At 36.8% G+C, this 26,805-nt stretch overlaps 1 protein-coding gene, 1 long non-coding RNA gene and 1 other non-coding gene across 3 annotated transcripts in view; 2 read left to right on the forward strand and 1 right to left on the reverse strand.

The window, feature by feature from the left end:
* The first annotated feature begins 866 nt into the window (after positions 1-866).
* On the forward strand, positions 867-5,638 carry LOC141497602 (uncharacterized). Its single transcript, XR_012471371.1, has 5 exons — positions 867-997; positions 1,984-2,044; positions 2,796-2,854; positions 3,857-3,917; positions 5,324-5,638. It is a non-coding gene; the product is annotated as an uncharacterized LOC141497602 (long non-coding RNA).
* On the forward strand, positions 1,829-1,915 carry LOC141503824 (small nucleolar RNA SNORD87). The gene has a single exon (XR_012473126.1). It is a non-coding gene; the product is annotated as a small nucleolar RNA SNORD87 (small nucleolar RNA).
* A 579-nt stretch (positions 5,639-6,217) lies between the features above and the next one.
* Positions 6,218-26,805, reverse strand: part of MCMDC2 (minichromosome maintenance domain containing 2) — a 42,513-nt gene continuing 21,925 nt past the window's right edge. The window contains exons 9-14 of the mRNA XM_074200334.1: positions 24,895-25,100; positions 20,643-20,809; positions 18,401-18,580; positions 16,389-16,531; positions 7,551-7,660; positions 6,218-6,616 (exon numbers count right to left, since the gene is read on the reverse strand). Coding sequence (XP_074056435.1) covers positions 6,450-6,616; positions 7,551-7,660; positions 16,389-16,531; positions 18,401-18,580; positions 20,643-20,809; positions 24,895-25,100 — 973 coding nt within the window. The 3' untranslated portion in view covers positions 6,218-6,449. The remainder of the gene's footprint in view (positions 6,617-7,550; positions 7,661-16,388; positions 16,532-18,400; positions 18,581-20,642; positions 20,810-24,894; positions 25,101-26,805) is intronic.

Genomic DNA, 26,805 nt, shown 5'->3' on the forward strand with positions numbered 1-26,805 from the left:
TAATCGGAGAACTTTTTTTTTTGGCAAGGCAATGGGGCTAAGTGACTTGCGCAAGGCCAAACAGCTGGGTCATTATTAAGTGTCTGAGGGCATATTTGAACTCAGGTCCTCCTGACTCCAGGGCTGGTGCTCTATCCACGTTTTTTAATGAGTCTAGAAAGCTTTAATTTCTTCATCTGAAAACTGTTCATATCCTTTGATCATTTATCAATTGGGAAACGACTGCTATTCTTATAAATTCGACTAAGTTTTATAAATATAAAAATATTATGAATATATATGCACAAATATATATTCGAAATTAATCTTTATCAGAAACCCTGACTGTAAAAAATTGTTTCCCAGTTTTCTGCCTTCCTTCTAGTCTTTGAAACGCAAAACCTCTCAAGGTAACGTCATCTTTGCATCCCCCAGCTCCCGAAGACGCGGGCCGCCGCTTGTCTCTCCGGTACGCGGCGCTGGCTCCGCTCTTTGGCCTGGGGTGTCCTCGCCCTCCGGGCCTGCGCGGCGGCGCCCGCCTCGGGACTTTACCTCGGTCTGGGGGGCCGTGGCCGGGGCTCTCCCTCCGGGCCGCCCCGTCAGGGTCTCGGGCTCTCCCGAAGCCCGGTCATGGGTGGCCCTCGGAGAAGGGGTGGGCAACGTCCGCTGAGGAGGCGGAGGCGCCCCGGGGGAGAGCCGCAGCTCCCGCCGCTCGGGCCACGCCGCACGGCGCCTGCGCAACACCAGCGTCCTCGGCAAAAGCTCTCCGGAAGCGGACGGGAGCGTGTTCCTAACCCGCGCTTCCGGAGGAAGAGGCGGGGTCTCGCGCCCGGAAGGGGCGGAGCGCCGAGCCCAGGGGCTTTTATACGCATGCGTGCGGGCCTCGTTCCTTCCTTTCTGTCCGCAGCGCTTCCAGCGGCATCATGGCCTCGCCGGGTTGGCGTCCCGCGCCTGCAGCGGCCCCCCGGGAAGCCTCGGCCCCGGAGCCCGCCGCCGCCCCGCACGAGCGCCTACGTGGGTAAGGGTTCGGGACTACCCCGGGCGGGGGTGGGAGCCCGCGGGGCCGAGGTCCGGTTTTCTCATCTTGGAGCAGGCTGGATCCGACCGTTCGGTGATAGAGAAGTTCGCTTTGATCTCATTCCTTTTGAATTGGAAACTGTAAAAGGCGGTTTTTGTCGATCAGAAGCAAAGGTAGAATGAAGATTTCCTGCTCCACTATAGTGGTTTGTGATGAAACTGAGGCAAAGAGTTAAGTAACCTGCCCCGGGTTACAGCTAGTAAGTAAGGACCTGCCTGGGGCCAGGTTTATTGATTAGCTTCTGTTTTGATCATTTTTAGACTGCCCACGTTTTACAAAACAAGGGCACAAATAAGCGTTGGAACATTCTTAATGAGCATAACATGGTATTTTAGGATTATTTTCCATCTTTCAAGTCTTAAAAAATGATAAATTATGCATTGAGACATCATTTCTTGATGTCTTCATAAATCTTTCTTTAGCTTTTTCCTTCTAATTCAAATGAGAAATGACTTATTTTTAGGTCTTGGAGGACTTCTTGAGTATCTAGGAATTTGATTCTTTTTGATTGCATCAATTTGTGTGATAGATCATAGCAAAGTACCCTAATATAACTTTAAATTGAATATACAGGACCCAACACTGTTCCTCTAACCTTTTAACAACCTCATCCTTTTTCTCTGCCGAACAGACAGAAAAGCACTATCGTTAGAAAAGTGATCATGAAAAAATACTTCTTTTTGTGTTCCTGCTATTTTTTTTTATTTATGGTGGTGAATGACTTTCCATTTCTCAATTCTGGAACTAATAAAAGTCAATCCTCAGGTATTCATTGGCATAATGATGATTTTAAAAAAATATATGCCGTTTACCCAACTGAGTGCTTCTTTGAAGTAACTTGAAATCTGATGTGCCATGATTACTTAGAGTAAACTTTCATACACCCAAGAATTTTCAAATTTTAAACCTGTATTTTGTTATTTCAGGAAATGAAAAGAAAGATGAACATTTGAAACAAGAATACTGAATGCTACTAAACATGTTGAGGTAATGTCATACATTAGCCTGCATGTTCTCATTTCAGATACTCAGAATTTTCTTTTATTGACAACAGTCTATGATGGTAGTTTAGATATAAGCCAAAAGTCCAGCAGGAATTATTTTTTTTCTTAATTTAGACATTTATACTAGCCAGAAGGGAGAAAGCAGACATAAGGGGAGTAGTTTTCCTGATATCAAGCATTATGGAAGCAATAGAGTATTGGACCTCATTTGTAAAATGAGGGGGTCAAGCCAAATGACTTGGATTCCTTGCCACTCTAGATCTGTGATCCTAAGTTTGCTGCCATTCTGTGGCTCCTTGTTCTGTTTAGAGGACCAGGTACAGAGCAAGAGCATGCCACTGTCCTTACAGTTCCATTTAGATCTAGCTAATCTAGTCTAAATTTTCTGCCATCCCCCACCTATTTTTGTCTTAAAAATGAGATTGAAATCTAGATAGATCAAGCAGTAAATTAACAGAGCTTCAGACTTTTAAATATTCCTGTCATTTTTTTATTTTACTTATGTTATGGAATTAGTTAAAATTATAAAACTTAGAATTTCTCAATTATTGAACAAATAGACTGAATCCTTTGGTATTCATTGGCATGATGATGAATTAAAAAAAAATAATGCCGTTTACCCAACTGAGTGCTTCCTTGAAGTAACTTGTAATCTGATGTGCCATATGATCACTTGAGTAAACTTTCATGAGTCCAAGAAAATTTGAACTTTAAAAAGGTATTTTCTTTTCTAGGAAATAGATCATGCCCAGGATGTGAATTAAAAGTATTGAATGCTATTAAACCACTCAAGGTAATTAAAGTTGTTTATCCATTTGCCTGAATGCTTTCATGTCTCTGATACTCTAAATTTTCTTTGAAAAAGTCTATGGCTAATAGTGTTTTAGATACTTAAGCCAAAAGCCTGATAAGGAATTTTTTTTCTTAATTTTGAGTCATTTTATACAGTATCCAGAAGGTAGAAAACAAGTTTTTAAGTCTTAATAGCCAATAGTATAAATTTCCTGTTGCATACACAGAGTTTGAGTTGAAAAGGACTTCAGTGTCCTTGATGCTAATGAAAGGAATCCTATATTGGGCAGCCCTTTCTACTTATGGATTTTAAATTTGTTAGGAAGATTCCTAAGTTCTTTGTAATCAGTAGACAGGAAGTTACTTTTTTGGTTGTCATCTGTAAAATGGAGTCTGACTAAATGACTTGGGTTTCTTAACTCTTGATCTATGATCCTAAGTTAATAGCAATTCCGTGGCTCTTGTGTCCTAGGTCAGGTATATAGCAAGTTCATGTCACTGCCCTTCACAATTAATTCATTTAGAGCTAGAAAGGAATCTCATCTAATCTTGTCCAAACTTTTACTACCACTAACTCCCACTTAACCTTCCCCTTCCCCCTTTCAAGTTGAGACTCAAACCTAGAGATCAGGACTGCACAGGCAGTAAATTAACAGTTTCAGACTTTTAGGCACCAAAGCAGATACATACCCTTGAAGGTAGTTATGACTTCTAGAACCTGGGGTAAACAGTCATTTGAAACAACTTATCCTCAGCCCATCTTTCATAGTAATCAAAGTGATCTCATAACTAAGATTTTCTCAATTTTAGAAGAAATAAAATTAAATCCTCAGGTATTCATTGGCATAATGACGATTTAAAAAAAAACAAGCACAAGCCGTTTACCCAACTGAGGGCTTCCTTGAAGTAACTTGAAATCTGATGTGCCATGATTACTTGGAGTAAACTTTCATACACCCAAGAATATTCAAACTTTAAACCTGTATTTTTTTTATTCTTTTAGGAAATGAAAAGAAAAATGAGGATCTAAACCAAGAATGCTGAATGCTACTAAACATGTTGAGGTAATTCAAGTCATCACAGATACTCAGAATTTTCTTTTGTTGACAACTGTCTATGATGGTAGTTTAGATATTGTAAACCAAAAAAATCTAGCAGAAATTATTCTTTAGGCTATTTATAAGCTAATCAGAAGGGAGAAAGCAGACTTAAGGGGAGTAGTTTTCTTAACATCAAGCATTATAGAAGCAATAGATGATAGAGGACTTAAGAATCACTTGTATTGGACCTCATCTGTAAAATGAGGGGTTCAGGCCAAATGACTTAGGTTTCTTGCCACTCTAGATCTGTGATCCTAAGTTTGCTCCTATTCTGTGGCTCCTGGTTCTCTCTAGAGGACCAGGTACAGAGCAAAACCAGGTCACTCCTTTACAGTTCCACTTAGATCTGAAAGGAATTTCAGCTAATCTAGTCCCAAGTTCTTCACCATCCCATTCCCTTTGTGTCTCAAAAGTAATAATACTACAACCTGGAGGGATCAACAAGATTACACAAGCAGTAAATCAACAGCTACAGGTTACAATTTTTTTGAATTGGCATTATAAAACTTAGAATTTCTCAATTCTGGAACAATTAAGACCAAATCCTCTGGTATTCATTGACATGATGATGATTTAAAAAAAAATAATGCCGTTTACCCAACTGAGTGCTTCCTTGAAGTAACTTGAAATCTGATGTGTCATATGATTACCTGAGTAAACTTTGATCAGTCCAAGAAAATTTGAACATTAGATACTTAAGCCAAAAATATGTAAATTTTTTTAAACTATACTTTGTCTTCCCTTCCAGGTTTAGATTGATTATATATTTTGAACTCAGGTCTTGACTTCCAAGGGCCAGTACTCTGTCCACTGCGCCACCTAGCTGCCCTGTCCCCTCATCTAAATAAAAATAATTGTTAAGTTATAAAGACAGGGTACTGCTGGTCCATTTCACCTATGTGAATTTGACAGTTAAAAAGAAATTAGGTAACTTGTATTACATGTAAGGACCATGATTTTTAGGATTCTCTGAAAAGGCTATAAAAACTGATTTTAGCAGAAATTTCCAAAGCTTGTGCCAATGAATGGATTCATAATGTAATTTTAAATGTGAGCCTTGTTAAACAATGATAAAAATTCAGTTCAAAGAAGAAACCTTGCATTTTCCCTACTTAAAATGTAGTGATACCATTTTCTTTGTCCACCTTGCCCAGATTTTTAAAAAAATAAACCATAAAATCTTAGTAACCTTTGTGTTGCTCAAACAAGTTGTTCCATCACTTTTACTATATTCAGTTATTGTCCTGTCTCCTTTAACCTAGTAACTGACATACTTTGCTTTTAGTTTAAAGTTACTTTGTAAATTTTTTTATGGCTTATAGTTTATATTTCTACTAAACAATTTAATGTTTTCCTCCAATATTTTGCAGCTCGTGAGCACCAGTGATGAGTGGGAAGTAGAAGACTTAAGAAACTTAACCAGTATGATGTAGATTTGCCACCATTTATCTTCTGTCAATTATGCTGTTGACCTTCAGTCATGTGCAAATCTCCATGTCTCAAAGTCTGACCATACAAGTTTGTTCCCATTAAGTGACCTAATTCTTCACTTTTCTGCTAGCCATGATGGTTTTTTTTATTGCATGTTTGTAATAGTTTGGGATTCTGATTTGTTCAGTCTGGCAAGTTCTATGATGTATTTTGCATATAAGTTAAGTTAAATAAAGAGACTAAATATCTTAAAATTGGTTTTTCTATGTTGGTTCTAACCGGTTCCTCAGGAGATAATCCAGTGCTCCTCCCCCACCCCCTAATTCTTGAAATAAGCAATCTGACTTAGAACATTTCTATATGAACATTTATGTAGGGATTCAAACTCAATATGCTTTCACAGCCATTTTTTGTTCTATAATCCAATGTGCAGTAGTTCAAAGGCAAGATAATTATGCTTATCCTTTGTTTCAAGCAATTTTAACAATGGATACCCTTTCAATAGGAATGTGTGAGAAGCTAGTCAAGAATTTTTACTGTTCTTTGCAAACTTCACCTCTGCTACCCTTTTCCTATTTTGGAGTTTTGTTTTGAGACACTAATAATGCATAGAAAACCAGTTTTTGAATTGTCATCAATTTTGGTGGTAAATTGAAATTCATGTAAATATAAAGCACAATTATTTCAATATTTGAATGTTTCCACCTTGTGGTAGAGCCTATGAATTACAGCTTTTAAAACCTGATATTTCACAGAAACATTCCTAACTTTCATCTTCTGCTATGATGTATTGCTCAGAAATGTTTCTCTTGGCAATTTCGATTTATCCTTTGACTAGTCGTCATTTTCTTGGCAACCATGACATCTTTTCATCTCTGTAGGTCTAGGATTTGGTCAACTTTGTACTTTTAGAGGTTTGAGATACAATTTTTACTGTTTTCAAAGTTGTGAATGTTACATCTTATGTTTTTTTATTATAAATACAAATAGTTGCACTATTTATAGGCTTTTTTTTCTCCAAGTAATTAAGAGTGCACAAGCAAAAAAATACTTGCACCAAATAGACTATTCTTCACTTGTAGCAATAACTGATCCTGGTCCATATGCTGCAATAAACTCCTGGAGCTGTTGTTGGCACTGAATTAAATAAATATCCCTTTGTTCTAAATGTTCTTCGCCACAGAGTTCAAATGGAAAGACTGAATTTGGAGTTGTACAAAATACAGCAGCCCCTAAATGAACAAAAGAAATGGGAATATAAAACTTTAGAGTTACAAAGATGTTCCTTAAAAGTAAATTGTTCATTGTGGCTATGTGACAGAAGTCTGGGAGGGGGAGGGAACAGGATATGCTAAATAGTTTTGACCTTGAATGGTTGCTCATTTGTATCAGTGGCAGCTTGGTATAATGCATGAAAGCTGATTTTCGTTGGTTGAGGGGGTTTTATTGCAGGGAGTTCATTTATATCAGTAAGTCGACAGGTTTGGACCAAAAACAGTTTGCTATTTGAAACCCTAAAAAAAAGTGGATATCTAAGGAAATTATAGAGAAATTACTTTGAGTTGAGTTACTTTTGGTGTAAATTAATCAAGAGATAATACAGGATAATCCTGTTGCAACAGAGGTCCACTTGGTCTATTTTACCTCCCATGGTCAAACTAGAAGCAATGGGTAGATGTATTCTTGCTGTAGGCATTTAACAAACTCCAAAGATTTACAAATCACCACTACAGATTAAATGCTAAAGGAAATGCTTAACTACTCATAATATTGTTTGAATTTTTCATCATAAAAGGATACATTTAAATCATTTTAAGAATTAATATTGTAGCCACCTGAATAATTTCAAGCATAGAAAATAAATGTTAAAAGATGTCTACTCTACACACAAAGTGCCCTGTTAGTTATTTTACTACCTTTGTCTAACTTGGACTGGACTTGCAAGTGTGTTAAATGCATTATTCAAAAATTCAGACTTAAAGCAATATATAACTTTATATAATAAGACCTTAATGTCAGATAGTGATGATTTCTAAGAAAGATTAAAGTTGCAAGTTATAATGAATCTTTATAATGATAATAGCTTTTATATAATATTTAGCATACATAAACACCATTGGGAAAATCTAAATGCATAAAAATATATAATTTTTAATAAGTAATTACCGTATTTCAGTGTCAGAGATGTTTCAAATAATAATACTGCAATTAAGACATCTTCTTTAAGCACCTTATTCCTTAAACTCAGCCTAGCATGTGCTTCAGATAATGAAACTCTTAAGAGAAAACAAAATTATTTTAGACAAAAGTTCAAGGACTTCTCCTTAAGTGTTTTGACAGATTAAATTAAAACACATAAGGTGTAAATGTTAGTATCTTGAAGACTAAAAGTTTAATCCATTTTTCATTTTTCTAGCATTACTTCAAAAGCATCAACAACCTAAGCATTACCAAATCAGTGAGAACACAACAGGAATATAATTTAACAGTAACTTTACTTCCCATCAGTTTATAAGGTATTTTTCTTCAAAGTAGAAAAGTATTTTGAATTAAAACCAACATAGTCTCATTTTACACATTACCATATTGATTTAAATAAAACAATTTATTTTACTGAGATGTTTTCACGTTGGTTTACATTATAGTTAGAAAATCAAATGATGGGTAATGAGTTATAGGTTCTAGAATTCTGCCAACCACCAACTCTCCCAGCCCCCCACATACACACATACAGAATCACAAATTTAAAAACTCTTTGTTCTAGTAGGGAGGAGTTGTCAAGTTCTTGCACTACTGAGGCTAGATAAGCCTTCACAGTTGTAGAAAACTGGGTCTGTTAGAAGCATTTCCAGAAAATTTTTTCCTTATTGTAAAGATGTTAAAAAACATCAAATAAAAATTTTGTTCATTGAGACCTAATTGGGAAGAGCCAAGATGGTGGAGCAGAGAAGCACTCAGATGATCTCTCTCAAATTCATTTCCAAACATATCTAAAATAATGCTTCAAATTGAATTCTGGAGCAAAAGAGCCATCAAAAGTTTGGTTGAAACAGTTTTTCAACCCAAGATAATAACTTAGGTCAGTAAAAAATGGCCTGGCCTGTCTGACCAGAGTGGTGGTTGAACCTGGAGTGGCAGTGTCAAGGTGTCAGCAGTGGGCTTTGGAGAAGTCCTCAGTCCCTAGATAAGGAGGTGGGGTGATGGAGTGGAGTTGAACAACCAAATTAGAAGAAAACAGGGAAACCCTTTGCTGGCACACTCCCAAGGACAAAAGGAGTGATAGCTTTTGCAGCTGCAGAGAAGGGGCTCTGGCCCTAGTCCCCAGGGAAGAAAGTATGTTTGTTGTTACTCACAGGGAAATAGAGACTCTGGTCTCAATTCCAAGACAGAAAGGAGTACTAACATTTGCAGCTTCATAGACCTAAGGCCAGGATAGGCTTGCTGTCACTAGTGGCAGGGAAACAAGATCCCTTCTTGGGTAAAGACCAATTTACAATCCAGGAAAACAATGACTACAGCTCTCTTTAGATCATACCACTTTGGAAGCACAGGAATCCCTATAGACCCCTCCCCCCCAGAACTAGTTCTGAAAACACCAACAAGAAAGGCTTGAAGTTTAGGAGATATCGAATCCCCCACCCTCCACAGAAGCAAAACTCAACTTAAACATAAAGTTAGAAATTAAAAAATAGACTGGGAAAATGAGCAAACAACAAAAAAGAACCCAACCATAACAAATCACAATAGTGTCAGAAGATGACAACAATGTCAAAACATTCATGTGCAAAGGCTCAAAGAAAAATGTGTATTGGACTTTCTAGGCAAAGATACTGAAATGGTTTGCCATTTCCTTCTCTAGCTCATTTTACAGATGAGGAAACTGAGGCAAATAGGGCTAAGTAACTTGCCCTAGGTTATTAAACTAATCAGTGTCTGAGGCCAAGATCTCAGTTCAGGAAGATGTGAATTGGTCACAGGTTCAAAGATAATCCTGGAAAAACTTAAAAGGATTTTATAAACAACTTTAAATAAATAACTCTTCAAAACAAATTCTAGAATGATGGAACCCACAAAAGAACAAGGTCTTTTAGACAATTGTTCCAGCCAAATTCAAGAGCTACCTGGTCAAATAGAAAATATTTGACAACCAGAAAGAAACAATTCAAATATCATGACTATAGACTCACACAGATTTAGCAGCTTTCATATTAAAGGAGCAGAGCACTTTGAATATGAAATTCCAGAGGGCAAAGGAGGTAGGATTATAACCAAGAATCACCTATGCTGAAAAATTGAGTATAATCCTTCAGAGGAAAATTGGATTAAATGAAATAGAGTACTTTCAAGTATTCCTGATGTAAAGACAAGAGCTGAATAGAAAATTGGACTTTTAAATACAAGATTCAATAGAAGCCTACAAAGATAAGCGAAATCACAAGGAATTAAAATAAAGGTTAAACTGTTTACATTCCTACATGGGAAAATGATAAATATATAGAGGGCATAAGTATATGCTGAATATTATGGAATCATTTTTTGTTTTTGGTGGCAATGGAGTTAAGTGACTTGCACAACTAATAAGTATCAAGTGTATGGGGTCACATTTGAACTCAAGTCCTTACTCCAGGGCTGGTACTCTCTACTTTGTCACTTAGCTGCCCTGCCCCAATCTGGAATGATTAACTAAAAAAGAGTAAAATGAAGAGGTAAAAAAGATGAATGCACTGGAGAAAGAAAAAAGGAAAGGTAGAATGGGGTAAATTACCTCACATAAAAGAGGCACAAAAGAGCTTTTACAGTGGAAGATGTTAGAGGTGGGTAGGAGCACATGAACTTTACTCTTGTTAGATTTGACTGAAAGAAGGAGTAACATAATTCAGTTATGTATGGAAAGCTAACTTACTGTACAGGAAAGTAAAAAGGGGAAGAAGATAAGAGAAAAGGGGAGAGGGGAATGGTTAGAATGGAGGATGGATTGAGGGAAATGGTAATCAGAAGCAAAACACTTGAGGGTAAACAGGAGAGAGAATATTATGAAGGAAATTAGTAATCATAACTGCAAAAAAGTTTTTAAAGCAAGTTTCTCTAAGGAAAGGCTTTGTTTCTATCAAATTTAAAAAAATAATTGCCATTCTCCAGTTTAATAAATGGTCAAAGGATTATGAACAGGAACTTTTCAGCCAAAGTAATTAAAGAGATCTATAGTCAAGTGAAAAAATACTCTTAAATCACTACTGATTAGAGAAATGCAAATTTTAAACAACTCTGAGGTATCACCTCATACCTGTCAAATTGGTTAATGTAACAAAAAAGGAAAATGACTGGAGTTATGAATTGATTCACCTGTTCTGAAGAGCAATTTGGAATTATAAGCCTAAAGAGCTCTGCATACCCTTTGACCCAGTAATACAATTACTAGATCTATAATCCAAAGTAATAAAAAATAAAAACGAAAAAGACCTATATATACAAAAATATTTATAGTAGCTCTTTTAGTTCTAGCAAAGACTTAGAAACTGAGGGTATGACCATCAGTTGGGGAATGCTGAATAAGTTGTAAAATGTGATTGTGACAGAAAACAATATTGTGCTATAAGAAATTACAAGCAGGATGGTGGCAGAAAGACCTGAAAAATTCACATAAATTGATGCAAAGTGAAATGAGCAGTCAGAAGAATGTGGCAAACAGCAGCAACAATGATGATCAACTGCAAATGACTTTGCTATTCTCTGCAATACAATAAACCAAGACAGTTCCAAAGTACTTATGATGGAAAAAAATACTATTTATCTCTAGAGAAATAACTGATGGAATATGATCACATAACAAAGCATACTTTTTAAAAACTTTCTCTTTTTTTGGTCTTTTGTCTTTCACATGACTAATATGAAAATATATATTCATGACTGCACATATATAAACTATATTAAATTGCTTGCCTTCTTGAAGAGGGGGAGAGGGAGGGAAGACTTTGAAATAAAAATTTTTTAAAAATGAATGTTCAAAATTGTTTTTATATATAATTGGGGCAAAATATTAAATTTAATTTTAAAAAGAAAAAGCAAACAAAAAATAGGTCAAATGGCAAAAGAGATACAAAAGGAGCAGCTAGATGGTACAATGGATTGAGCACCAGCCCTGGAGTCAGGAGGAACTGAGTTCAAATCCGACCTCAGATACTTAATAATTGCCTAGCAAGTCACTTAACCCCATTTCCTTAAATAAAAATTTTAAAAAAGAGAGATACAAAAATCCAAAAGAGAACACTTTTTTTTTTTTTAGGTTTTTGCAAGGCAAATGGGGTTAAGTGGCTTGCCCAAGGCCACACAGCTAGGCAATCATAAGAGAACACTTTTTTTTTTTTAGATTTTTTTGCAAGGCAATGGGGTTAAGTGGCTTGCCCAAGGCCACACGGCTAGGTAATTATTAAGTGTCTGAGGCCTGATTTGAACTCAGGTACTCCTGACTCCAGGGCCGGTGCTTTATCCACTGCGCCACCTAGCCACCCCTAGAGAACACTTTTAAAAGCAAAATTGACCAAATGGGAAATGAGGTACAAAAATTCACTAAAGAAAAAAAACTTCTTAAGAACTAGAATTGGTGAAATGGATAAAGTACAAATGCTCACTGAAGAAAATAAAAATAATTCCTTAAAAATTAGAATTGGGGAAGTGAAAACTAATAAGAGCTAATCAGCATGTCTGTTTTAGAAAATTTTCCTCAGGGAAACAGGAAAAAAGATTTTGAAATACTAGATCCCATTTAATTGACAAAAATAATAAAAAAATGACAAACTCAATGAGTCAGCCTCTTCAAAGGATGTAGAGAAACAGATACACTTATGTCAATGGAAAAGCCATCACAAGAGATTTACAAAATAGCCAAACCTATTTGATTCAAGAAATCTATTGCTGGAAATAAGCCCTGAGAACACTGTTCGAATATATTTATAACAATATTATTTGTAATTGCTTTTTAGAAAAAAAACCAAATAACTACACAGTGGAGCTCTATAGAGTAATTAAGAATAAAGAATAAAAAAACTGGAAAAGTTGAAATAATGTAGAAAACAAACATATTAAATAAAACTTAGTTTAGTGAATAGGCATTTTTCAACCACTTATTTTTTCCTGTATGAATTGTTAGTCTTATCTCTTTGGAACTGTCAGAGAATTGTTGCTGAAGAAGTCCTAGAATGTTCTGGAGCATGATGAAATTAGCACACTATCTACAAAAAAGCTTAAGGAGGGCTTCAACAATTGAGTATATTTTTGTCATTTAAACCCTACAGTGGAGGGGGGGCAGAGCCAAGATGGTGACAAGAAGTGATGCAGTCTTAGGCACTCTGTGATAAAACTTGAAACTAAGGACTCTTACTAAACTTTTGAGAGACAGAACCCACAAAGGGACCCATTGAGGCAGTTCTCCCACTCAAGGTAACCTGGAAAAAAGCAGAAAGGCTCTGCTTCCCGGAGTTGGAGGGGCAGCCCGCCAGAGGGGTGGCCCGCCAGAGCCAAAGAACTTCAGCCTCCCGGAGGCAGCCCCAGGGCGCTGGGAGACACCCTCACAGCAGCAGGGGAGTCTCCTGAGCTGCACCCCAGGGAGAACCAGGCACAAATTGGGGGAACAGCAGGGGACCTCTGCCAGAGAGCACATGGAGCCCAGCCCTCAGGGCACACAGCCAGCAGCTTGGTCTTTCTGCAACCCAGAGCCAGAAACAGAAGCAGACAGAGCTGGTTAAGCAGGAGCCCCCAGGGCATGAGCCCATTTTGCTGAGGGAGGGGAGTGAAGAGAGACTGCCCAGCTCTGTCCTCTGCCCCTGGAACAGGACTCTGGGGCTCTGACCATATTCAGACCCTGATGGCAGTCTAGGCCCCCCTCATAGAACAGCAGCCCCCCCCCACCTCAGCCCCGTGGCAGAGGGGTGTGCTTATGGTCATTCACAGACCAGGAGGGAAGACAGAGCCTCACACTCTGAGACCCTTGTGGGAGTGTCCCAAAAGCTCAGGAAGCACCCCCAAACAGGCCCAGGCTGGGAAAATGAGCAAGCTAAGAAACAAGAGGAAGACCATTGAGAAATATTTTGCAAATGAGCCCAAGAAGGATCAAAATACTCAGTCTGAAGATGAGGAAGCACAAGCTCCTGTATCTAAAGACTCCAAGAAAAACAGAAATTGAGGTCAGGCTATGACAGAGCTCAAAAAAGACTTTGAAAATCAAATGAGGGAGTTAGAAGAAAAACTGGGAAAAGAAATGAGAGAGATGCAGGAAAAACATGAAAATGAAGTCAGCAGCTTAGTCAAGGAAATCCAAAAAAATGCTGAAGAAAATAGCATGTTAAAAACCAGCTTAGGTCAAATGGATAAAACAGTTCAAAAAGTTATTGAGGAGAAGAATGCCTTAAAAAGCAAAATTGGACAGATGGAAAAAGAGATAAGAAAACTCTCTGAGGAGAACAAATCCTTCAGACAAAGAATAGAATTCAGGGAGATCGATGAATTTACCAGAAATCAGGAATCAATACTTCAAACCAAACAAATGAAAAATTAGAAGAAAATGTGAAATATTTCATTGAAAAAACAACTGATATGGAAAACAGATTTAGGAAAGATAATTTAAAAATTATTGGAATACCTGAAAGTCATGATCAGGAAAAGAGCCTTGACATCATTTTCAAAGAATTACTACAGGAAAATTGCCCTGATATTCTAGAAGCAGAGGGCAAAATAGAAATGGAGAGAATCCACCGATTCCCCAGAGAAATAGATCCCAAAAAACCAACCCCTAGGAATATTATAGCCAAGTTCCAGAACTCCCAAGTCAAAGAGAAAATATTACAAGCAGTCAGAAGGACACAGTTCAAATTTCGTGGAGCTGCAGTCAGGATCACACAGGACTTAGCAGCAGCTACATTGGAAGCTCGTAGGGCTTGGAATACAATATACCAGAAGGCAAAAGAGCTTAGAATGCAGCCAAGAATGAACTACCCAGCAAGGCTGAATGTCCTCTTCCAGGGAAAAAGATGGACTTTCAATGAACCAGGGGAATTTCAAAGGTTCCTTTTGTAATGTCCAGAGCTGAACAGAAGGTTTGATCTTCAGATACAGGACTCAGGTGAAGCATGGAGATTGGAGGAGAGGGGGAAAATATGAGGGACTTAATGATGATGAACTGCATGTATTCCTGCATAGAAAAATGACACTGATAAAACTCATATGAACCTTCTCAGTTAATAGAGCAGGTAGAGGGAGCTTTTATAGTTGAAGCACAGGAGAAAGCTGAATTTGAAGATAAAATATGGTGTAAAAATGGAGTCAATAGAAAAAAAGGGAAATGTAATGGGAGAAAGAAAAAGGAGAGGAGGAATAGGCCAAGATATTTCATATAATAAGATTTTTCTTTATTACAATGAGCTATTGCAATGATATAGAAGGGGGGAGGCAAGGGGGAATGAGGGAACCTTTGCTCACATCAGAAGTGACGAGGAGAGGAAACAGCATATATATATACTCAATGGGGTATAGGCATCTGGAGTAAGAAGTTGGGGGGAGCAGGGGGAAGGGGTGGGGATGTGAATAAAGGAGGACAGGATGGACCATAGTGGGAGAGTGGTCAGATATAACACATTTTCTTTTTTACTTCTTGCAAGGGGCTGGGATCGGAAGGCCTGTCCAGGACCATAGGGCCAGGTGGATTCTGGGCCTAAGGGGTGGTATGGGGGCTCAGGGCTTCTTGGCCCCAGGACCAGGGATCTGTCTGCTGCGCCACTCAGTGACCCTACAGCAGAGTCAGAGTGAAAGGAGAGAGAAAATATAGTACATGGTAGTGGAGAAATAAGAAAGGAGGGAGTTGTGATCAGCAATGGCAACGTTGGAAAAATATGGAAGCAACTTTTGCAATGGACTTACCATAAAGAATGCGATCCACCCATGACAGAGTTGTTGGTGTTGAAACAAAGATTGAAGCACATTTTTTACTATTATTATTTGGGGGAGGGTGCAGGGCAAATGGGGCTGGGTGGCCTGCCTGGGGCCACATAGTGGGGTGATCTTTGGGTGTCTGAGGCCGGATTTGGACCTGGGTGCTCCTGGCTCAGGGGCCAATGTTCTGTCTGCCACCCAGCCACCCTTACTATGATTACTATTTTATTTTATTTTGGGCCTTTTTTTGCCCCTTCTTTTTGGTTTTTGCAGGGCAGTGGGGATCCGATGGCTTGCATATCACACGGCTGGGTGATTGTTGGGTCTATGGGGCTGGATGTGGGCTCGGGTGCTCGTGGCTCCAGGGCTGGTGCTTCGTCCATTGTGCCACCTGGCCATACCTACAATTATGACTATTTTTTTTTAATTTTAATTTTTTTCTCTCCCCTTTACTTTATCGCCCAAGCAAGTCTATATTCATGGGGGGAGGGGTATTTTGTTTACTCTTAAACAAGAATATTTTATTAATGTAAAAAAAAACATTTGTACAAAATGAGAATTAAAAAAAATAAAATAAACCCCACAGTGGACATCCTTTATGACAGTGGAAAATTCCTGTGCCTTTTTTGTGACATAATTAACATTAATAACATTTCATTGGACAGTTATATTTATAGTTACATTCATCAGGAAATGATATTATATGTACAGAAGAAATATTTCTGAAGAGAAGCCTTTTAAAGCTGCATTTTGTTCTACTGTCAGATGCTTTTTACAATCAACAAACAGGATTCCTTATACTTTTCAGTTGAACTATATTCAGTTGCAGAACTCAAAGTTGAAGACAGTTTAGATTTTTAGATATATTAGTGAATTTATTATTTCATCCATGTGGATTCTCTTTTCCTTGAAGTAGATTTCAATTTCTCTGAGCCTTTTCAATTCTTTATTTCAATTCAATTTTTAAGTGTCCTTTTGTAAAGCCTTCTAGACAAATCTACCATTATGAGAGTTTTTAACATTTTAATGACATAAAATACCTATATGTATCAAGACTTTAAAATATGAATATTAAGTACTTACAAACATTTCAGTGCTGATGCTGGTAGTTTTGATCCATGTATAGAATCTGTCCTTATTCTGCGACTTGCTAGGTAATAGCCATGAATCATTTTTTCTGCCTCCAAACTGATTTCAACATGCAGATTCTTTGCAAAAGCAATTAGCTAAAAATTAAAAATAGTTAAAAAGATTAATGTTTTATAAATTGTATAAAATCCAAAATAGTCATTTCTAATAAATGTTTACTTACACAATTTAAATGAATTCCTAAAGGTGGTATGAAGTCACTGAGTCTTTTGTCTGATGTTTAATTTTTTTTTTTTAGGTTTTTGCAAGGCAAATGGGGTTAAGTGGCTTGCCCAAGGCCACACAGCTAGGTAATTAAGTGTCTGAGACTGGATTTGAACCCAGGTACTCCTGACTCCAAGGCCGGTGTTTTATCCACTATGCCACCTAGCCGCCCCCACTAGGCCACCTAGCTGCCTCCACTTCACCACCTAGCCTCCCCCTGATGTTTAATTTCAATAAAATGAATGGCAGTGTGATGTAGTAAAAAGAAAGAACACAGGATTTGATTACTCCTTTCTTCATTATCCCTATTTCTTACTGGTGTGGTGTAGTGGACAGAGCCTTGTATTGGGAATCAAAGAACCTTAGTTCAAATTCTAAACTTGCCATTTTATACCTATCTGACCTTGGGCAAGTTACTTAACTTCTCTGAGACACAGTTCCCTCATCTGAAAAGTGATGGGGTTAGACTAAACAGTCTCAAAGGTCCTTTCCAGTTCTATGATCTTATGACAATCTCTGGCCTTCCTAACTTTATACGTGAATTACCCAAACTGCCTCCTAGCTAATATCTCTCTCTCAAACTAACTATCTTGCAGGTTGCTGCCAGTTTGATTTCCCAAAACATCTCTTTTATTCTATAATAGTCCTGATAAATAGCCCATGTAAGCATAACCCCCAATTCAGTGAGTATTATTAAGAATTCATTATATTTCAAGTTCTATGCTAGGTGCTGCAAATATCAAGTCTAAATCTGAATGCCTGGTTTTACCAGTCCTTCACAAACTTGTCTTGCTTCTCTATCCAGCCTATTTCCCATGACTTATCAATGTACACATTTCAAATTAGACAGGTAGGTTGGCTCACGATTCATGTGACATGCTTATTCCTGAATCCATGCCTTTGTTCATTTGGAACTCTGCCCTATAATATTTTGCCAAAAGCCGTATTTCACAGAATACAAGTAAGGTCCTTCCTGTACCCTGCCAGATTTCTTATTCCAATGTACAGATATTTTCCATTGAAATAACTTAATAGTGAATTCTTTCAACTCTTCAAAAACTACAAATATCATTACCTGATTCACATCTCTTAAAATTTCACTACCTTTTCTAAAGCATTGTTTTCATCATAGCAGAGTTTAGAGAAGAGTTTCTAGAAATAAGGGTTTGATAATTACTTGTTTCACTAATCAAATAAAATCTCTGCAACACTAATAATTTTTTTAAAAAATTTCTCTCATGTCTTTGTTTATAAATACATAATAGATATAAAATAGATAATTTTTCATGCAATTAGATTTGTCAAGCTTCCTAGACCTGTAAAAGGCTAGACATTCCTTAGAATCAGAATGAAAAACAATCATAGAGATTGTTATTTTGGGCATTTTGTTCTGTTTTTATCTTTATAAATACATCAAAGTTATAGTTATTAGATGCTTTATAGTTTTAAAAATGAATAGACTTGGAATAACCCACACCCTGATAATTTTAATATTTATCTAATACAGATAATATTATTACATTATATTAGTTATAGAGAATACAGTAATACTTTCAAATTAAGAATAAGAGATTGGGAAATAGATACTATATCAAGCACTAAAAATCATTGAAAGACATGTTAGAATAAAGAAAGGCAGGGAGAGCCTAAATGACAAGAAATAAATCTTTTAAAGAAAGCCTAGTTTTAAAAACTGAGGGCCATTACTAGGAGTCTTCTGTACAGTTCATTTATTCCATTACCTTTTCATAATCTTGCTCTGCAAACTTTTTAGAAGCTTCATAAAATACCTTTTCAGGATTGATGGCTTTTTTTAAACTGTGTTGTACAGAAGGAAGAATTGGGTGGCAAGGAGATGATTCATTACAATAAATCAACAGTCCAAATGCATCCATAAGATTGGCTGGAATCAAACTGAAATCCTACGTCAAATAATAGGTATAAAAGAAAAGTCCAAGATTTTCTCTGTTTGCAAATCATATGGTTAGAAACATATTGTATCCCTACTTGATCCCACTAAAATCTAAATTACATTTTCAGGTTTTAGCTTGGCCCTATGATTTCACAATTGCTAGGAATTCCTTTTTGAAAACTTTTCCCATGAATATGGTATAGTGGAGTCAGGAACACCTGAGTTAAAATCCTGCCTCAGACAATGTATAATCCTCGGCAAGTCACACAGTTTAACCACTTTCAACCACAGTTTTCTCATGTGTAAAACGAGGCTAACAATGGCACCTACCTTACAATGTTATTGTGATCTTCAAATAATATACAGTATGTAAATATTAAAGCCTTTTATAAATGAAAGCCATGAGTGCTGATCAGAAACTCCTGTGGTCTGAGGCACTGAGAGGGTTAATGGCTTGCCTATAAAGCTACCATGTGTCAAAGGCAGAGTTTGAACTCTGTGCTTCTTGTTTCAAAGTCATCCTTTTTCTACAATTTCATACTTCCCATATATCTTCATAATAGCCTTAATGTCAATTGGTCAAACATTTCTATTAAAAGGACAAGCTTATATAAAAGGAATTTTTGAAAGTGTTGACTGTTGTCTTAAAGTTGCCTTGCAAAAGAATATTAGAATTTCAACAGCATTAGGATAAGCCCTATGAACAAGTTAGGTAGGCAGTAAGAACTGTAGTGTGACTTGGGAGATCCCAAGATCCTTTTCCAAAATATCGTTTCCCTTCAACATGTACTTCAACACTGAACTCTATTAGTCTGCTTAAAAATCTCACCATTAGATGCACACTTTTAGAAAAAAGCAACTCAACTTTTCTTTCTTTTTTATCATGAATAAGCTTTCTCATCAAAAATGTTCATATACACTCAAATAACAGCTTATACCATCAGTATTTGCCATTTGAAAAAATGCAAAAATCTGCTAGGAATTAATTAACAATTTAAAATGAATTTATGTTTTAGCATTGAATATATTTGAAAAATATTCATACATATATTATGAAATGTTTTACTTAGTTCACAGAAAGTATTGTTATTTTACTGAATCATAACAGATATTTTATTAGAGCAAAATAAAAAGAGCAATGTCTGTTGAATATACAGGATCATGGAATGTAGGCTGGGAAACACTAGGCTAAAACACCATCTTCAGAAAGTCTCTAATTATGTTACCAAAGAGGGATAATATATCAACAGAGTAAAAACCCTTTATTTATCTTACCAAAGAATTGGGCACAGATGTATAGACTATAGAGATCAAACAAATTTTGATTGGATGTAGAGGTAGGGAAGTAGGCAATGAGGAAGGACTGAATCCTAGGGTATTGCCAAGAATGGTAGGTCAAGACTGAATGATACTTGAATGGACAATAAGTAGCAGAGAACACGAGATCACTAAGTATCTGGGATCGGGTTCCTAAAATAGAGGAGAGCACCAAAGAACTTTGCTTTCTTCACAATTTTGCTTAAGGCTAACCTTAAAGGCATATAATTTCCAGCAATTATTCAATTCATTTGCTTTGCTGTTGAGAAAATTTTTATTTTTCTGTTAAAATTCTTTCTACTCTTTATTAATGTTGAGTATTATCTCATAAGAAGCAATGTTTCATAGTAGACAGAGAACTTGTCTCAAAATCAGTAATTCCTGGATTTAAGTCCTGCCTTTGACACTTGCATTCTGACTGTGAACTCTGGACTAATCATTTCACTGACCAACCTCTGCCAACTCTTGAAAACTCTAAGTGTAGGGAAGATATGATTGACCTATATAGTTTCTTCACCAAGGAGTCCTCTATACTAGTGAAATCATAGGTTTAGTCTCTATAACCTCATCTCTTACTTAGCTGTTCAAGATAGCTGGATATAGTTGAAATTCTTTTTAATTCCAAGTTTACCATTATTCATCTCTAATGCTTTGAAGATGTAGAATAATTTTATATTAAAAGGATTAAATATATTGTAAGCTATAACTAAATTCACTGAAAAGCATTATATTGGGGAAAAAAAGGTTCTACTCACCACTTGACCAATTAAGGTGTTGTTTCTATGTATATGTCTCTTTGAGGATGAGTCCATATCAATAAAAGACCAAAAACTGGACTGAATTGAATAGGTAACTTGTTGATCAACACCATCTCCATACTTTTTTCCAGGAATATATACTGTAATGCTTCTGCTTTCTAAAACTGAGTCCAGATACATTAATAATTTGTGATTTAATAATACTTTAATCATCTTAAGTCCTGATTCAATACCTCATTGAAGGTTCTTAAACTGTAATCTAATTAAGCTTTCTGTAATCTAAGTATACCAACAGGAGCAAATTTGCAGAAGTTGGCAGAGTGATAAAAACATTTTTAGCCAATAACAACTCATGAAGACACCATCTGCACCAGTGGAAGGAAAACACACAAATGAAATCACACTAGGATTTGCTTATGTATATTCGTTACAAAGGATTTTTTTTCTGTTGGTGTTTTTTTCCCCTAAGTTAGGAAGTTGAGGAGGTGGGGCTAATTACCCTTCTAAAAGGGGAAAAAACCCAAACTTTAAATTATTATTTGTATTTTTTGCTTTTAACTCCTTCACTTCTGAATATAATTTCTTTCCCTTTCCCTTCTAAATGAACCATCCCTTGTACTAAAAATTTTTTTAAAAGAAAAGAAAATGTAACTTTAAAAAAAACCTAATATGTTGCTTGACTCTGACAGTGTCAGCAATGTTGCACAGCTAGTCTCTAACATCTGCAAAGAAGGGAAGACAGTACCTTTCTCTTGTTTGTAAAGAAATATGATATATATAAAATATATAAAATATTTTAGACCAATATTCTCCCAATCATGAAACAAATAAAATATCTTAAATAATCAAATTGATCTGTGATCTTATTATTATAAATTCCTTCTGTTAAGAAGATATCAAACCATTCATGCCTGTCCCTCCTGTGTGACTCTTGCTCATGTTCCCACATAAGCTTGACATAGAGTGTTTAATTAATATGCTGCAAGTCTTCCTCACTTCAGATATTTTGAAAGTACTTGTGTTCACCCATCATCCTTACTCTTGCCACATGACAAATCCATTATCTCTTCCTATCCTACAATTTCTTGGTAATATCTTTTACTCTTATTGGAAACTTTTGTATTGTTTTACTGCCAAATATTAAATGTAGAATATTGGTATTAAAAATTTTGCTTTTATGAGAATCTTAGCATCAATCTGCAATTTTTTGAAAGTTATCCAGTCTGCTCCTTTTTACACACACACACACACACACACACATATACACACACACAACACACTCATACACATGTACACACACACGTGTACTACTTATAGGGATCAATGCAATTAGTATGATGTCATCTGCAAATAGAAGCACTGGACTAGATGATCTCACCATTCACAAAAAATCCCTCTTCAACTTAGATGATGCTAGGTCTACTCCATCATAGTAGTGAATACCTTTGGTGGACATGCATTTCTCAGTCTTGTGTTTTATGTTTATGATCAGAGGATGTATTGGACAGTGTTGTTTCTGTTATATCCATTATAGAATCTTGAATGACTTTCATGTGTTTTACTGTATACCTTGATGAAAAAGGTCCCCTATTTATTATAGAAAAAGGCTCCTTTTGGGAGAGGGGAGGGTTAGGGAAGCTGTAGGTAGGAAGTTTGTAGTTAGTGATAATGATTATGACAAAGAAAAGGCACATCAATGGAACATTAACAAAAATACATAGTAAAGCAAAGGAAGTTCAGAATTAACATGACAAACATGAAAATACTATGATAAAATTCATATATACTTTATTTATTTTTAGGTTTTTGCAAGGCAATGGGATTAAGTGGCTTGCCCAAGGCCACATAACTAGGTAATTGTTAAGTGTCTGAGGCCGGATTTGAACTCAGGTACAATTGACTCCAAGGCTGGTGCTCTATCCTCTATACCACCTAGCCACCCCAATGTATACTTTAAAAAATAAGTTTTAAATAATAGAGATTGACATTATGATATACAATCCCTTTTTCTGCTCTTTACATAAGAAAATATTGATGTCATCAAATTCAAAATATAAAAAAGAATATTAAAAAGGCAAAAAAAAGAGAAAGTCAAGTTAGATCTTTGTTCTAATGATCCAAAATGTTTTTTCATAATAAAACAATAAGCACAGAATCTTACGTTCTCTATGCCTTTCAAATATAGTGAAATGGTAATGACATGGTTCATTGTTGAATATTGCTTACAAAAGCCTGCTTGTTCTCTGCCAAGGCTATACTCCTTAAGAAAGAGTCTGTAATCCGTGCCTCCACTTCCCTTCCTTTCATTCTCATTTTAGCTACTTGTATGGTAACATCTGAGAACATCATTCAACTGAAACTGCTCTCTCCAAATTACCAATGTTTTCTTAATTACTGAATCTAATAGCCTTTCTCATCCACATCCATCTTGCTATCTCTACAGCCCTTGCACTCTGAATTACCATCCTCTCTTTGATTCTCTCCTCTCTGGCTTTTATGACATTCTCATAGTTCACATGGTTGAGTTGCTTCCACTAAGCTCATTAATCACAAGTGTCACCCAGTTCTCTGGCTGAACTCATTCATTATCTTTCTCCACAGCTCCCTTAGCAACTTCCCTGTTACTGCTGAGGGAGTCATCAAGCTTCCAGTCACCTTCATCTTCTTTAACACTCCCTCATACAATCAGCTAACAAGTCCCGTAGATTTAAACTTCATAACACCTCTCCTAAACACTCCCTTCTCTCTTTGGGCACTGCTATTGCTCTGGTGCAGGTTCTCATTAACTCACACTCAGACTATTGCCGCAAGCTTCTTCCCATTCTAATCCAATATCCATTCGGTTGTCAAATTGATCTTTCTACAGCAAAGATCTAACCTTGTTGCTTCTTCCCCTTCCATTCAATAAGCATCAGTGGCTCTCCAATTATCCAATTACCTTTCCTTTGAGATTTTTTTCCCCCATGCTTTTGATATCGACCTTTCCTTCAAACAGCTTGTTTATCAATCCTTCAGCATTGATAATTGATAAGTGTGTTGTTGTCAAACAACTCAGGCCAAACTGTCTACCTTTTCAATCTTTGTTCTCTTTAGTGACATTTCTACCTCTCCTCTAAGCACATCTAGCACTATAGTATTGGTTCCATTGTTCTTGATTATCTTAAAAATTTTTACATATCTTTTCCATTCCAATTGTTCCCTTTCTTCTATCTTTGTCTCTGAATTCCCTTGGGATTAATTTGCTTATTTGAATGCCTTGCTAAGCTTTAAAAAAAAAATCTTTTGATTATCTGGGTAATGTTTCTTTTCCTAATCATGACCATCTGTATAAAATTGTACCTTATCTGAGTATAGAGGAGGGAGAAGGAGAATAATCCTGCTACTCAAACTATCCTTATGATTGATATGCTATAGTTTTTCTTGGAAGTAAATTGAACAGGCCTTAAACTTTACCAATTAAAGTGTATCTATGCAGGCAAAGTATGAGGAGGAAATAGGCCTTTCCTTTAAGACCTATAATATTTCTTTTTTAAGTAATAATAACAGAATTTGTTCGTGTGTTTTTCGAAGTTGAAATAACTTTTATAACTGACCTTGCTACTGTTGGTCCCTGAGGTAATCTAAAATATCTAATATCTTGTTTTAAAAATATAGTGATAACTTAGTGTATTCTATTTTGAAGCATTACACAAAAATCTAAAATAATCTTATAAGAGTAATATTTGTAGGGCACTGGGTGGCACAGTGGATAGAACACTGAATCTGCAGTCAGGAAGATATGAATTTAAATCTGACCTTAAACACTTAGTAGCTAGTTTGCTTCAGTTTTCTCATGTGTAAAGTAAATTGGAGAAGTAAATGGTAAACCACTCTAGTATCATTGCCGAGAAAACCCCAAATGGGATCACAAGGAATTGGATACAACTAAAAAAATGACAAAACTACAACAAATATTCACACAAACTAGCCTTAAGAAATCAATTTTGTACTATACAATATTTTTTCCTTTTCATTACAGTATTTGACATTGACTTATCTGTTACACTTCTGAATACTCAGGGTTTGCACAATATCTTAGGAAATTAACTCTTTAGAGTCCTGCTTGCATAACAGCATGATTTCATAACTTTGATTCATAAAATTTAGGAAATGTGGCAGTTCTTCTTTAAATCCCAAGACCCTACTTGACACTGAATTTTGAATATGTAAATTGACCAAGAAACTACTGCTTAAAAAAATATTAACTTACCAGATTGAAGCAGTTCAAGTTTATCTTTTTTATGAGATGACAAGTCTCCTATGTAGCAGATACCATTTTTTGCTAGTAAGGCACTACAAGCCTGAATGCTAGCAACTCCTGTTCCATATTTATCTCTGGATAGAGTGGGGAAAATTTCACTAGAAGAGGGATGACGTATACCTCGAGGCACAAGACATACACAGAAGTTCAAAAGCCTAGGGGGAAAAGTTTTATTTAAATTATTTTTAGCAGTTAAAGTCAATGAATGATCACAATGTTTTAAAAGACATTGCTCCTGTATTTTTGTCATGTCCCAATTGAATACAAAAGTCTGCATATCAAAAATTTTTGGATTATGGTTGTCTTGATAAACAAGATGAAAAGAGGCAATTTATTATTTATTTGATATCACAGCACTGGAGAGAAAGAATTTCAGTTAAAGCAGCTCTAGGTTTGCCGGCGAAAGGCTAGGCTAAGTAGGAATCTTAGTTCTATAACTTACATTCTGAATGACCTTAAGCAAATCACTTCTCTTTTCTGGGTCTTTGTTTCTTCATTTATAAAATGAAGGAGTTGTAATAGAAAAACCTGTTAGAACCCTTCCTATGGTAATCTATTATTATACTTTCATACATCTCCCCTATTAGATTGGAAGTTTGATGCAATATTAAAATCAGACTCCTTTTTTCCTAGTGGAGAGAGGATATGCAGATAGAGATAGTTTGAGTGATTGATGAGCATCTGAGTGCAGACTCTGATTCTAAAGGAATTCCACTCCTCCCTAATTTATTTCTATCCTTTTTTTAAAAAAAACTTGGATAAACTAAGGACTCTAACATAAACTAAGGACTCTAACTAAACTTTCGAGAGACAGAATCCACAGGGGACCCAGTGAGACAGTTCTCCTAGTCAAGGTAACCTGGAAAAGAGCAGAAAGGCTCTGCTCCCTGGGGTCGGAGGGGTGGCCCACCAGAGTGAAAGAACTTCAGCCTCCCAGAGGCAGCCCCAGGGCACTGGGAACCCCGGCTCACAGCAGCCCGGGAGTCTCCTGACCTACGCCCCAGGAGCATGGGGCACAAATTGGGGGAACAGCGGGGGGGGGACCTCTGTGAGAGTGAGCACATGGAGCCCAGCCCTCAGGTCACACAGCAAGCAACATGGTCTTTCAGGCAGCCCAGATCCAGGAAACAGAAGCAGGTGGAGCTGGTAAGCAGGAGCCCCCAGGGCATGAGCCCATTGAATCTAGGGAGGGGAGTGAAGAGAGAGACTGCAGAGCTCTGTCCTCTGCCTCTGGAACAGGACTCTGGGGCTCTGACCACATTCAGATCCTGATCGCAGAAGAGCAGGGCCCCCCCACCTCGGCCCGTGGCAGATGGGTGCGCTTATGGTCATTCACAGACCAGGAGGGAGGACAGAGCCTCACACACTGAGACCCTTGTGGGAGTGTCCCAAAAGCTCAGGAAGCACCCCAAAACCAGGCCCAGGCTGGGAAAATGAGCAAGCAGAGAAATAAGAGGAAGACTATTGAGAAATATTTTGCAAATGAGCCCAAGAAGGATCAAAATACTCAGTCTGAAGATGAGGAAGCACAAGCTCCTGCATCTAAAGACTCCAACAAGAAAAACAGAAATTGGGTTCAGGCTATGACAGAGTTCAAAAAAGACTTTGAAAATCAAATGAGGGAGTTAGAAGAAAAACTGGGAAAAGAAAGGAGAGAGATACAGGAAAAACATGAAAATGAAGTCAGCAGCTTAGTTAAGGAAATCCAAAAAAATGCTGAAGAAAATAGCATGCTAAAAACCAGCTTAGGTCAAATGGATAAAACAGTTCAAAAAGTTATGGAGGAGAAGGATGCATTAAAAAGCAAAATTGGACAGATGGAAAAAGAGTTAAGAAAACTCTCTGAGGAGAACAAATCCT

Source organism: Macrotis lagotis, chromosome X (genome assembly GCF_037893015.1).
Source record: "Macrotis lagotis isolate mMagLag1 chromosome X, bilby.v1.9.chrom.fasta, whole genome shotgun sequence".
Classification (NCBI taxonomy): domain Eukaryota; kingdom Metazoa; phylum Chordata; class Mammalia; order Peramelemorphia; family Peramelidae; genus Macrotis; species Macrotis lagotis.